Source organism: Pangasianodon hypophthalmus, chromosome 27 (genome assembly GCF_027358585.1).
Source record: "Pangasianodon hypophthalmus isolate fPanHyp1 chromosome 27, fPanHyp1.pri, whole genome shotgun sequence".
Classification (NCBI taxonomy): domain Eukaryota; kingdom Metazoa; phylum Chordata; class Actinopteri; order Siluriformes; family Pangasiidae; genus Pangasianodon; species Pangasianodon hypophthalmus.
The window spans coordinates 7,293,491-7,308,754 of record NC_069736.1 but is presented as its reverse complement, the minus strand read 5'-3'; the positions used below and the strand labels follow the sequence as shown (position 1 = coordinate 7,308,754).

Genomic DNA, 15,264 nt, shown 5'->3' with positions numbered 1-15,264 from the left:
TTATGATTGAAGACATACAGACATGCTCTCCATTGTGTTCCCAAACTGAAATGAAATAACACTGTTCACAGCCTTAACAGATACAAAGTCTTATTTTAACACTGATAGACAAATGTAAATCTGAAACATTAAAGGAGAAACTGAAATGCTGGTCTCAGATCAGCGTGAGAAAACTAGTCATGCTCTTTGTTTATGCTGCGCTGATGAAAGTTCATTGCAAGTTAGGAAACTGAACTTGGATTTTGGTACCCGAAGAGGCAGTGAGAAGAAAATCCAGTGCATCTACTTTTGCACATTCCAGCTTGGGTACTGCGCCACTATTTAAGTGGTACTAGTGTTGTTAAACTCATATACCTGCAACATCCTGACATTCATGCTGATTTGTGCGCAGTAAGATGAAGTGGTTTATTGCTGTTTATAAGTATTAAAAATTAAATCCTCCCTGAATTACACTGCCAGAATCATAAAAACTGGCTGACATGAGGCACGAGTCTTAGAAATATTTTGACTCAATTTCACAGCTCTTATTTGTAGTCCCTCCCTCCCTCCCTCCCTCCCTCCCTCCCTCCCTCCCTCCCTCTCTCTCCCTCTCTCTCTCTCTCTCTCTCTCTCTCTCTCTCTCTCTCTCTCTCTCACACACACACACACACACACACACACACACAGCATGGCAGCCAGGGTGGAGGTTTCACAGGCAGGGGTATCTGGCCCATGTAGGCAGGACACCTGTCTCATTGGCGATCCTCCAGTAGCGATCTTTCAGAAGGAAAGCGCCTGCTTTGGGTTGCCGCTGCCGAGTGAACATTCCCTTCTTGTTGCCAACCACACGAGTGATGCCTAGAGAGACAGAGAAAGAGGATTATCTAATGAATAAAACATGATGGGGGCATGCCGTTATATTTATTCCTGTTATAACATAGCAATCTGCGAACGCTAGGGGTGTAACACAATGTATCTGCTAAGTGCTCCAAACATTCGTATCTGTATCTGGATTTAAACCCAAGGTGAGCAAATATTTATTTCCACCATAAAAAGTTATTTTTGTTTTTTAATGCAACCTATGTCCTCTGAAATATTGGAGGAAAAAAAAAAAAAAAACAGACAGAAAATGTTGATAATTGGCCTCAACTAAAGTGGAGGAAAGCACTATTTGCCCTCTTTCACATACATGAGCTCACAGATTGGCTAGTGTCACTGTGATTCACAGGGGAGTAATAGTAATGCCTTCTCTCCCACTCAGAGAGCACAGCCAATTTTTCTCCCTTGGCTCCCAGGCACGAATCTCCAGACGCGGAAAAAGCTTCTCTGTTGCACCACTAGTACGTTATTTCTGTTTGTGTCTGTCTGCGATATTTTCTAACAAATTTTGTTGCTTATTTTTTTATCAAAATATAAACAAACTAGTAGCCTCATTTAAACCACCACAACCCGGAGCAGGCAGTTAGTAAAGACCTCCGTGTGTTAATGAAATTGGTCTTTCTTTGTAACACAAGCTTGATACTCTCACCCATACAACATGAAAGTAAAAACCTCATTCTCGCACTACTTTTTTTTTTATGTGTCCCGCAGGATCCCAGTCCCGATGGGATCTAGTCTCAGACAGATGCCCTTACTTACTAGTTTTCCTAAATAAAACATTCAAGAATGGCTTGATTATCTGTTTATAGTTACAGTTAATGTTGTGGAATGTTCTAGAAAAAAAAAGTTTCTGTTGTCACTTACGTTATAGCAGCTATAAACATTCGTTTCCTCACCATCTTCTCTTTTTTCTCTTCCTTGAAGTTAATAATACAAAATGTAGCCTGTCAGCCCTGTGTGTGTTAGAGCGCCACTAGAACCCTAGGAACCACTAGAGCTCTACATGACACCACTCTTATGGGATTCATGCTGTTGACTAACTGCACCAATTACCACTCATTTCTTCATGTACTACTTTCCTACTAACAACTGTGGCATTAACATCCTAACCGTGACACTCATTTGACCATGCTGAGAATTTCAGTCAGACTCCAAGCAGATAAAGCTGGTCTAACAGATTCTCTACTTACACTCTGAACGTCTTTGTGAGACTAGGCTTATTCTGACTCTCGAAAAACCAGGCCAGAGTGATATTTAAAGTTGCATTTATATTAAGAAGTAGTTCATGTACTATAGCTTCCCCTAATAGTTTTACTACAGTAGCTTTGGGGCAGTACAGAGTAATAATCAGTAATCAGTTCTTGCTAATAAATAGGAAAATGGATGCATGCGTTTTTACCCTGAGCTGTCAAGAAGTCAGCAAAGTTCCAGATGAGCTCTCCCACAACAAACTCCTTCCTCTTCTGATCAAACACTTTGTGGTAGTCCTGCAGGACTGTTTTCTGGTACTCCTCAGTAAACATAGTTGGGGGATCCTGGATGAAAAAAAATAATTCAAAGTGCATGGTACAATACAGGGCTTGATCTATTGACCATTTGGAATGGTAATTTGAAATAAAAGTTTTATTCATTATAATAACAGTGTCGTAATGTGGTACTAAGTTCACACACGGATACTAAAACAGACGTTAAGATTAGTACAGATCTACAAGAACTACTTAAATAGAAAATGTCCCACAGAATCATAAGTCTCCTTTGACTACGAACACACAGATATACACTTTCAAAATTCAGATATCCAGATGTAGATTTAGATCAAGGCAATTCAGCAATTAACCTGCAAATTCAGCAAAAAAACTGTCACATGTCCTTGCTGCTAAATTCTGGCAAACCACGAATAAAGATGTAAAAAATTAGGTTTTTCTGCCTGTGACAGTTTGACACCTCATCAAACCAAAACACATTTCACCAGAATGGCCTGAAAAGATTGTTACTTAAAGAATCAGATTAATAAATGTGTTAAAAACAGTCAGTCAACTTAAATATGTCTAAAACCTTGCTAGCTAAGTGTGATTTCCTCACACAGTCAATGTCACACTTTAAACAGGTTGCTGGTTATCTACTTGTACTAAAGAAACAAACATAAGCCTAATCGATTCAGTCTGTAATCAGACACCAGCTGTCAAAATGTCCACAATGCTCCTGTGCTGCAACTGGAATGGAATCTTTAAATACAATTTTTTCGCTTTTGGGAGTAACCAGATTTCGAAATGCTAGAATTTTACTTCTTTTCAAACATATTTTATTTCAGGAAAGTCTGTAGTATTCAGGACTACATGTAGTAGTAAATATCAAAATTTCACCATGTGGACGGTTTTCTCAGGAAGCCACGCATACGTGCTTTCACCCTGCACAAAAAATGATTACTTACAGTGTGTAGGCCTGCTACAGCGTCTGCCCCGTACTCGCTCTGTATGATGGGTTTCTTGTATTTTCTATACCAGTTGTCAAACTGAGTGTGGAGCTGGATGGAGATGACCTCCAGATGCCCAGAGTCATGGTACCAGGAGAAGTAGCTGTTCACACAGATCACATCTACGTAGGGAGCCTGAGGAAATACAGTACAAGCTTAAACATCTACTTGAACTCACTAACTGTTCAGTCTTGCACAGCTTGTCTGCAATGTAGTGTTTTGTTTTGTGTGTGTATTTTGCCAGTTGCAATTATACTAAAATTCATTTAGAGGTTCTCACACTTTTTGCTGCCACTGACTACTTACAGTGTGAAAAAAGACCCCCTTATGATCACCTTATGGCAGCATTAGAGCTTTTTCTTCCTGAAATGTCTATCCACAGATCCCCCCATTTTCTCCCTGCCAAATTCCACCCATCAGCCATCATACGACAGCTACCAAGTGGGGAGGGTGAAAGCCATCGCATTCTTCCTCCGAGACACATGACGCCAGCCACCCTAATCTAATCATACTACTGCTCATGCTGTGTCACAGGGTAGTATAACACACTCAGAGGAAACCGCAATCTGCCCTCTTCTGCATACATAAGCTCACAGACACCCAGGACTGGCTAGTGTCACTACGACTGACAACGGAGAGAGCATGAGGAGTTTTCTTCTTCCTTAGTCATGGATGGTTGTGGCATCATCGGGATCCTAGCTCATCATCTCCCTTCGACAGGACGAACTATTTCTCAGGGGCAATTAAAAACATTTTTTTTATCATCTTAACAAAACTTTCCAATTTTTTTTTTAAATGAGGGTCCAATTGAGTTGTATTGTGTTTTAAATTAAAAGTTATTCAACTTTCCAGTCAATTATACTATAAAAACAAAAAAATAAATGACAATTTTAATATTAACTTCATAGTGCTCTCCATCAAATAAATATACCTATATTTAAAAAAAAACATAATTCAATTTATAAAACTGTACTCTATTTAAAGAAAAGCTTATTTTTTGGCCTGACACTACTGTGGTGTGATCTAGAAATGACCCAGAAGCTAAAAAAAAGTTTGTGAGACCTAGGTAAGTTAATATTTGATCTGGTTTCTCCTTGCTGAAAACTCTGCTATACAACAACCATCGTCTTATAGTAGAGAAAGTGTTCTAAGGGATGCTGTCTTGACAGTACCACAAGACGTCAGCACTTTAGGAAAAGCAAAACTGAGCCATTTATAGATTGTGACTTTTAGAAAATACACATGGGAAAAAAATATTAGCTATCAATATACACAAACTCAAACAAGGCCAGGGTCCCGTATTTCTAAGTAATATTTCTAACCATAGCAATTTGCTTATCAGAGTCTCAGAGTTTCGGGCTGAATTCCTGAAGTTGCTTGTGAGCGTGCTGACAGACATGATAGCACGTCTGCTGTTTCAGACTTGGTAAACTCTGGAATGAGGAAGTGAAACTGACCAAGTGCTGCCACATTTTTATTATCAGCAGACAAAACTAAAGCAGACATAAATGTATTGTATCTGTAGGCATAATGGAGCATACATTGTGGCCACTTTATTAGGAACACCTGCTTATTCATGCAATCATCCAATCAGCCACTCATATGGTAGCAGCGCAGTTCATCAGTCATCCGAATGAGGAAACAATGTGATCTGAGTGACTGATGGTGATGTGGTGGTTGGTGCTAGACAGGCTGGTTTTGAGTGTTTCAGAAACTGCTGATCTGCTGGGATTTTCACGCACATCAGTCACTAGAGTTTACACAGAATGGTACAAAAAAAACATCCAGTGAGCGGCAGCTCTGTGGGCAGAAACGCCTTGTTGATGAGAGAGTTCAGAGGACAATGGACAGACTGTTTCGAGCTGACAGGAAGGCTACAGTAACTCAAATAACCACTCTTTACAACCATGCTGAGCAGAAAAGCATCTCAGAACGCACAACATGTCAAACCTTGTAGTGAATTGGCTACAGTGGGCACAGGTTGATGAAAATGAAAAAGGTGAAGATGAAGACAGTGACTGGTCTGATGAACTCTCGATTTCTGCTACGACATGCAGATAGTACGGTCAGAATTTGGTGTCAAAAGCAAGAATCCATGGACCCAACCTGCCTTGTGTCAGCAGTTCAGGCTGGCGTAATAGTGTGGGGAATGTTTGTCTTGCACACACTGGGCCCCTTAATACTAATCGAGTATCGGTTGGGTGCCACGGAATATCTGAGTATTGTTACTGAACACGTGCATCCCTTCATAACCACAATTTGCTCATCTTATCATGGCTAATTCCAGCAGCTTTGGGCTGTGCTAGAACTGGTACATGAATGTGCACCTGACAAACCTGCAGCAATTATGCCATTCCATCATGTCAACATGGACCATAATCTCAAAGGATTGTTAACACCTCCTTGTGGAATCCATGCAACAAGGAAATGTGGCTATTCTGAGCAAAAAGGGGTCCTACCCAGTATTATCCAGTGTTCCTAATAAAGTAGACAGTGAGTATTGTGGTCTTTTTGCACTGACTGCACATCCATGTTCTATGTGTGACCTGAGGTTTCTATCTCCCATTCATTCTCATCCCAGATAGTTTCATATAACTGACTGTGGATAAAAGTAGAAGCTTGAATTGATGTGAAATTATGAGTGATGAAACAGACTCACTCCTTGGTCTTTGGCATAGTTACTGTTTGTGATGAAGGTCACCGGACGCGTTGGATCCAAAGATTTTGTGTACGTTATCAGTTGTCTGCAGAGGGAAAAGAAAAATTACTCAATATCATTGCAAGACCCTTAGATTAAGCCTAGTGCTGGGCTAAAGCTGGATTTATAAGAAGATCAAACTAAATACAAAAAAAAATGTGCAAATGAATGCAGCAGAAGTTTTATAATTTCATTCTTTCCCTGAAAAGAAAGAAGGGAACATCAGAATGCTGTTAAATTGCCTATAAAGCAGTTTCTCACACTAGCCCTAGGCTACCAGATCAAAATAGGAGCCACTCATTTGAGCCGTAATGTCACGTTAATAAAGGCTTAACAGCTTTTTGAATTTGTTGCTCGTGTGAAGGAATAATCCCAGCTTCACTGGTATTTGGGCTCCACCTGTTTACTGCTGTGTGTGAATAAGAGGCGTTGGGTGTGCACCTCTGATCTGGATGCATTCCTGTAATCACTCAACCTGAATTGGGCCTACACATACCTTGCAACTTGCAGTCACACACACACACACACACACACACACAGCAAGAAGCTTTACAATAAGAAGCTTTAACTGCCTTAGTTATGTGAATGTAAAGATGAATGTATGCTCACACACACTCACACACACTCACGCGTGAATACATATTACAGAAATGCTGTTCACAATTCAGACAGTATTCTTTCGTAAGCTCAGAAAGTTAGTTCTAGTCACTATTGCCCTCTGCAGTCTGTACACTTCACAACAGAAGAATTAAACACCTTTCACACATTGAGTAGAAATTAATCAGAAAGTTTGAACACAAGCCAAAATCAACCAGGATAAAGCCTTCCATAAGATAGGAAGTGAGGGTTCATGGGGGAAAAAAAGGCGGATACTTTGGCCTGTTCAACGAAATGTTTTGATTCGGCTCATTTAGAACATTATAACAATGAATCAACAGCCTCAAAGCAACAAAGACAACAAACTGGGGAAATGTCTGGAAATTGACTGTGAGAAGCTGTACGTGATAAACAAATGTGGCTAACACTTTCTATAAAGTCCATATACGTAAATTATTATCAATATACTTTATAATTCTTTGTACATTGGTAATGATTACTTGCAAGCATCTTTATAAACTTTAATAATTCCTAGAAAATGTATAATAACGTTATAAAAAATTTCCCACAGTCAATATAATAATACATATACCATGGCACAACCATTATAACTAATAATGACCTGTGAAGAATTATTAAGCAACTGGAATATTTATCAATAATTATTCTAAAAAAGCATTATGAACATTTAAAATGTTTAGCATCTATTTGAGATCTTTTCTGTATTATAAAAATTACACATCCACTTTATAGATCTACCTGTGAATTCTACTCTATATCTGAACTGCACGTTAATTATTGTCTTTTGTACTTAATATATTTTTTTGCGCCAGTTGTGTAAATGCACCGCATAATGTTAATCAATATGTAAAAAACAACAACAAACAACAACAAAAAAAACATTCAGTAAGTAAATAACATAATATTGTACATCTGGGTATACACTATGTCTTAACTAGAGGTGTATGCCTGAAATAAAATAAAATAAAATATGAGTTTATTTCTTATTCTGCTAAATTTGTATTCAGTAATGAGTGTATAGGTATTACTGTTAATTCATACTTGAAATAGAAGCCTGCTGGAGGCAACTCAGCTGCCGGCTCATTGGCTACAGACCACATGACCACAGAGGGATGATTCTTATCCCGCCCCACCAGCTCCTTCATGACGACAAGGTGATGGGCCAGTGAAGTATTATCAAAGCTGACTCTGAAGAGGAAGTAAATAGTTAATAAAGGAATTATGCACCACAATCGGTGTGTCATACTTAACACAGCTGGTTATATCTTACTTGTCTTTGATGCCCACTCCGGGGCACTCGTCTATAACCACGATGCCATGGCGGTCAGCCATCTGCAGGATCTCCTCAGCATACGGGTAGTGACTAGTGCGGAACGAGTTTGCGCCCATCCACTTCATCAGGTTGAAATCTTTCACGATGAGAGGCCAGTCAAAGCCCTTTCCTCGAATCTACAGCACAAGAGGAAACGCATTTACAGGATACCATCAGGAATAACTGCAGCTAATAGTTTTTGGAGCTGCAATAATGATGTAAGCCTGCAATACTACTATAGTGCCTCATTGCTTTTATTAACAATTCAATATTAATACTACTGATGACTTTGAATTTCATTCAAATTAACCCTGAAAAAAAAACAAAAAAAAAAACACCCCCAAAATGGTACAACATTGATCACCGTAACCTCAAAAGGTAGAAAAATAGCACACAGAGAGGAAGAGTTGCAATCATCACACCCATAACGGCATAAAATGCTCCTTCAAATGATCCAAGACCCAGTTTACTGATTCACTTAAACTTACTAAATGATAGTGAGACCTGGTTCTAGACCAGCTCAAAAGGTTGTAGTAAAATGTATTTCAGGAGTTTTGCTGCCCTCTGGTGCTACTCACATCTGCGTCCTCGTGTTTATTGACTCCGTGGAAGTAGAAGGGCTTGCTGTTGATGAGGAACTGTGTACTGGTGACGTTGACGGTGCGAATACCCACCGGCAGTGTATAGTAATCTACATCACCGCTCTCCGCTGTGAGCTTAACCTGTGTGAACCACAGTTAATGCATGTCAAACATCTACAAGTGCTGACTGAGCATCTGTTACAACCTTTTTCTATCTGCTGAACACTTTTCAAATTTTCATAATCTCATGGCACACCACTCAAAAACATCAAGAATAAACACCCTATATCATACTATATGAGGAAAAGGGATTTCAGTTTTTTTTCTTGCTGAACAGATAAGACATTTATTGTTCTCAAATTTATTTGACTAATAGTCCGTTGATTTATCCTCAATGTGAAGTTTGCATCATTGACCAGTTGAGAAGTTGTTTAGCTAGAGTGCTCATGATAGCTCTTTGTGATGTGATGTGTTCTGGGGTTTCTCCATATGTTTGAATATGGTTCTATCCGACAAGCGTGAGTGGTTCCAGCCCATTGCATGTGCTAGTGTGGGTTTTATCTAGCATACTACCATGACTGTGACAGGCTGGAGAACAACATACGCATATTAGACAACATACCAAATACAAAGAAAATGCAGATCAGGTTAAAAAAAAGTAAGCATATCCAGCTATACAGTATATAGCTAACTCTGGGTGATTAGTTTATTGCTTGGAATCTCTAGTTCATTCTTTCGCAAGTAACTTACAAAAGCATTTGTCTATCAGAGAGGGCAAAATTCCAAAAATCTTACATCCTTATCTTTACCAAATGCATACAATGCACTTAGATAAAATATTTCAATTCTAATATTGTCAGTATGGGTTCCGAATACGTGGTAAGGCCAGTTTTTAAACTACAAAACACACAGAAAATTAATTCAGCATTGTCCTGAAAGTCTAGTTTGGTCTTATTGCAGATAAGCTCATGTTTGATTCCACAGACAGAAACAGACAAACCCCTAAAAATCAACCAATACTTCCACCCAGCACTCTCACACACACATCCTCTCTCACCTCCATGGAGTACAGGTACCCTGGGTTCTGGTGCATCAGATAAGGCCACCACAGGTTGACTTCAGGCACTTTGAGAACACCAAGGGCTCCATCAGAAGTGGCCACACACCGACCTTCTTTATCCGTAAGAGTGACCTTTACGGAGGACTTGGCACTGTCCCCTGGTGTTACATTGTAATTCACAAACCCTACAGACAAACAAACATCTGACAATCGTTCTGTGAACAATATTAAATTTATTTAATATATCCCAGCTGGGGCAATGAAGTTACATTAGACAAAATATAAAACATCAAACAAATGAAAATGTTAAGATTGTTCTTTCCTTAACAAGTCAAGATGAAAATGTTAATATCACTGACCAGTACTGTCTGAGAAGGAAGTAGTCACAGTGATGTCATCGATGTATGTCTTCGGAGTTGTGTACAGTAACACAGAGCGATGTATTCCCGCATAGTTAAAGAAATCAAAGTTGGTCTCCTGAACAAAGTAACCTGCAGGATATCTGGCATCAGAAAAATAAGAAAAAGTTTAGCACAAGTTAGTGTTTTCACACTGGAGAGATTTGGTGCACTACTGATACCTAGATGATGTTCTAAAACCAAAAAAATGAAGTGTGGAACTTTGGCCACTTTTTACAGAAGGGGCGGAGCCAACAGAGAGGGCTACATTTAAATGTTGTTTACCACAGCACTGTAGACTTCACAAATCTGACTGATCAGAAAGTGTTAATTAATTTTCTATAACAGCAGCTCTGACTGTTCTAATTTAAATCACAGGTTTATATTAATGCACGTATTCTAATATGTGGTTTCTATAGTTACTGCCATTCACATGCACTTGTAAGGCAGACTATGGTATTTGGTATTAAGGCAGACTAATAATAAATGGGTTAAGAAACTTGTTATATATGTATAATCATTGATAAGGTGATGCTTTTTGTAATGAGATGTTTATTTAAACTTCATTGTCAGGTTTATGGAGACAGAAAAGTCGTCAGGACAGAGGACTTTGTGCTTGCCAACAGGCAATCGTTCTAAAATAGGATTTTTGTCACATATTTATAAAGGTCTGTGTATTAAGGGTTTAATGTGCACCAGCTGTTAATGTCCACGCACTCAAGGCTCTGAAACAGCTCTTACTTGGTAGGATCGTTCATGTACTGGATGGTTCCCGGTGGAAGAGTGTGCAGGTTCAGGGTGTTATTAACAGCGATGGTGATACGACATGGCATACTTGTATCCATCCGGAGCACATCACTAATATTCGCTTCAAAGGGAAGATGGCCGCCCTCATGCTCCATCACCTGGAACCCGTTCACCCACTGGTAACATAAAGGAAATTAACCAACCTGTTATTTATCGCACATTTAAAGTGAGGATCCCATAAATCAGACCACAGGAACATTCTCATTTTTAAATTTTTTTAATTAATTAATACTCACACAATTGGAGTATTTTTTTATTTATTTATTTTTTTTTAGAATTGTGGTACTTTCTCACAAAAGATATGTGGCACAAATTGTTGGCACCTTTAAAGAATATTTCTTCTACTCAGTCTCCAGGAACTCCCTTGACTATCTGCTGTTCCCATGGGGAATAATTATGAAGTTGCACATGTAAAAATCCCTTTTTCTTCAATCACCATACTCTCGAATTCAAAGAAAAATTAATCAAATAACTATGTGTAATCATTTTTTTTTAAACAGAGGATGCAGTTAATTCTGGAAATGATTATATATGCATGTCCTGCAAATAAAATGGCTGTGTGAATGAAGTGTAACAACAAGCAAATCACAGAGGCTTATATCCTAGAACTGATTTAAAAAGCTGCTCAAAAACTCTCTGAACTTACAACCACTGCATAGTAGTGAGCACTTCCAACTCTGAGCATAATCCTTGTGTCCTTGTTCTGAAGCCAGCGCTGAGGGATCCACGCCTCCTTCTCGTACCACACCCAGCCGATGAAATCTCTCAGTTTAGGGTTCTGAGTTATATCATTAAAGCTGGAGGGTACTGGCATGTCAATGACAGGACCGGTCTGGAGTTTGAAACAAGCACAGACACAGACATGGTGAGAACGAGTTGTGAAAGTCTGGGCTCAAGTTAAACATTTTGCTGGATTAACACCTTTGCAATGAATTCTGGGATGATATGCAGTAACATTAGGTCATACATTGGTTTATATACATGGTTCATATCATTTCTATAGTAACAGCTCATTCACGGGGACTTGTTTAGAGAACAGGCCACAGAATCTAAGACTAAAAATTAACAGATTAAACAACAGTTGTTGTTTAACAAAGAGAAATTTGTAATCACTGATATGGGAAAGTTTTCTGTAACAAATTTTATTAATAATATTTATGGAAGAAGTCTCCAGTGTCAGTGCTTTGTAACAGTCAGTAAGTTTTCCTCCACATGAGAGTCTTCAGAACAGAGAAATTTGTGCTTTTCTTATCTCCTTAACTTACAATGTGTGTGAGTGAGAGAGAGAGAGAGAGAGAGAGAGAGAGAGGCTGTCAACGGAACAATTGTGTTATAGCTGCTATAACACAAGTGATAACAGGAGCAAACTTAGCTGATGGATGTTCCACAACATTAACTGTAACTATAAATGGATAAAAAGCACGACATGTGGTCCTAAAAATAAAAATGTGGAAATAAAAAAAATTTGATAATTGGCAAAGTGCTGTAACGAAATAAAACACAGTTATGGGAAAATAATCAACTTCAGTCTTTGGAACAAGCCCCATCACCCTGTTGTTGATTATTTTCCTGACTTTTCTATTCTCACTCTGCCAGATTCGCAAGATTCGCAAGTACTCATTCTTCTTCACATATAACGGCTGGAAACAGGAAGTTTAGGGCAAAACTTTTTTCTGTTTAGTTTACCTTGGTTTTGGGGAGTTGTCTTGTTGCAGGATGAACCTACATTTCAGTTTTAACATTTCATAACAATAAAATGCAAAAAAAATTTCCAAACACAAGGATGGAGGCAAACTTTTGGCCCTGACCTAAAATTCAACTTACATCTCTAGATTTATTATTATTAGTATTTATAATATCACTCCATTCCACTAAGACATATCGTGATATCGTGAAGTATCGCGATATAATATTTTGTCATATTGTCCAATCCACTGCACTGCACTTCACTGCACTGCACTGCACTGGCTCCTCTGTATGAGCAATAAACAGGTGTGTCAGTGTTGTGTGTCAGTGTTGTGTGTACCTCTGCTAACGGTCGTTTAAACCACATCTGGTCGAAACCCTGGTTCCTGTTGGGAGAGAAATCAGCTCTGAATGTCCACAGCCCGTTCAGCTCCTTCACCTCCCGCGACAGAGACTCCTGAGGGAAAAGCATGCCCCTGTCCACTGACTCACACAGTCTCCACACAGCAGCAAGACACACACAATTTACCAACCACATTGTCAACACTTCGTGCCTGTAGTGATGCACAGAAGCTCCGAGCAGTGCTTCGCCTGCTTAGCTGTGCGTTTTCCCCTTTACTTCCGCTACTTTTCACATAACGCGCATCACATGACCACCTTCCGTACTCGAGTCTGCCTAGCAGTGGTAACGGCAACGGCGCCGCCATCTTGAAGGGGCCTACTTTCCAGTTTGAGCGCCTTACTTTGACTTGAATTTGGTCAAGTCAAGTTTATTTATCCCATTTGTAAGTATTTACTGTAATATTTACAGTACTTCAAGACATGTGTACATTGAAATGTTTATGGCAAGGCTTAGCTAAATTGCTTACACGCAACATAAGGCAGAGAATATACAAAATACACACAGTACAACACTGAATATCCATTAAACATGATGACATGAACTGAATTACATTCAATACGATTTTCTCCAAAAATGGCAACAAAGTGGTTCATTTATTCATCTTCAGTAACTGCTTTATCCTGGTAACTGTGAGAAAAGTTGCTAATTAGGCTGTAATAGAAACAACTAAGTTTGTTAGAAAATATTGCGGGGAGGTAGAAACAAAATTAGAACTGTGTGTGTGAAATTAGTCCAATTATCTGTGGGAGTGTGTGAAATTAGTGCAGTTTTCTGTGGGAGTGTGTGAAGTTAGTCAAATTTTCTGTGGGAGTAGGTGGGATTAGTCAAATATTCTGTGGGAGTGTGTGAAATTAGTCAAATATTCTGTGGGAGTAAGTGGGATTAGTCAAATTTTCTGTGGGAGTGTGTGAAATTAGTCAAATTTTCTATGGGAGTAAGTGGGATTAGTCAAATATTCTGTGGGAGTAAGTGGGATTAGTCAAATATTTTGTGGAAGTGTGTGAAATTAGTCAAATATTCTTTTATTAACTTTTATTAGGCCAGCAGTGTAATTTGCTCAGGACTGGCTGGTTTATTTTAATTTCTGTCCAAAAGCACATTTATCCTTCATATCACTATCAGTAATTAAAATTCATATTTTCCCCACTGACTAAAAGAGTTATTACACTACATTAATTGTGAAATGATGGTTTGTGTATGGAATTCACTACATATCCACCTGGTTAACACTTGGGATTCTTTTTTTCTTTCTTTCTTTTTTTTTTTTTGGGAGTTTCAAATGGGTTTTCCCTATTTTGTTACCATAATCTTTTTTGGTCCTTAGACTTTTTGTTTATATTTATAATTTTGGTTGTAGCATGTTTGGGTGAGCCCTGTGATGGACAGGCATCCCACCCAGACTGTATTCCTACCTCGTGTCAAGCTTCCCAGAATAGGCTTCGGATTCACCACAGCCCTGACCAGGAAAAAGCGGTTATTGAAGATGAATGCATGGATCAGTGAATGTTTGGGTGAGTGAAGGACAGATGGCCACAAGGGGCCGACAAACACTGTATTTTTGATTTGTTCTCATCAGTAACCCAGTCTTTATTTCATCTGTTTACATCATGAAAGATCTAATTAGCTTATTGCAATGTTCCTTTTAACTCAAAACCAGTGTTTCTTAACCTCTTAACCTTGTGGTGAATTTGGTGTGTTTGGTGTGTGGAAAAATCAAATCAAGTCTGTCCAGTCCTTGGAGGAAGAACAAGTCACAATTTATGGTAACAAGCTCTGTACAGACAAATAATACTCAAAATACTTGGGGAGGAAAAAGTACTGAGAAATTATAATTAAGTGAATGTATAGATGATGTGTCAAAATCTACTCAAGAGAAATTAAAAAAAAAAAGTTGCTCCTTTTTAAATAAATATTAAAAAGCAAAAAATAAATGTTTTAACTGATGAAATTAAGTTATTGCCAAGTTTTCATGTGAAAACTAACTTTTATTACTTAAACAGGATCCTGATGTTTTTCCTGCTATAACGCAAGTGATCCAACTAATCAGCTAATTAACAGATCCTTATAAACCCCCGAAATGTGCAAGACTCATAGACTATAGGTGGGAAATACTGGGTGTATTGCTACCATGCTAATTTCACTGACATTGTTTGCTGTGCTCTGAATAGTTTTAGTTGTAACGTGTTTTTTTTTTTTTTAAATGCAAACATACTCTACTCCCATCTGCAGCCATTTGCGTTATCTCATTTCTGCTACAGGCCCAGTCCCTGCCATTCTGTGGTGCATGATGGGATAGGTTAGTGCAAAAAGTCATTGATTTACACTTTATTTGTTTAGCAAGTGTAGTTCATTGTCCATTTTTATCTGTAT

At 38.6% G+C, this 15,264-nt stretch overlaps 1 protein-coding gene across 1 annotated transcript; it reads right to left on the bottom strand.

Annotated features, from left to right (window-relative positions):
• Positions 1–601: 601 nt before the first annotated feature.
• On the bottom strand, positions 602–13,141 carry gusb (glucuronidase, beta). The gene is made up of 12 exons (XM_034300571.2): positions 12,832–13,141; positions 11,452–11,637; positions 10,740–10,921; positions 9,960–10,102; positions 9,598–9,785; positions 8,538–8,681; positions 7,918–8,096; positions 7,689–7,835; positions 5,991–6,075; positions 3,290–3,466; positions 2,258–2,393; positions 602–837 (listed from the first exon to the last, which is right to left on the bottom strand). The coding sequence occupies exons 1-12, from the start codon at positions 13,027–13,029 to the stop codon at positions 689–691; spliced, it is 1,914 nt and encodes a 637-aa protein (XP_034156462.1). The 5' UTR covers positions 13,030–13,141; the 3' UTR covers positions 602–688.
• Positions 13,142–15,264: the final 2,123 nt, after the last annotated feature.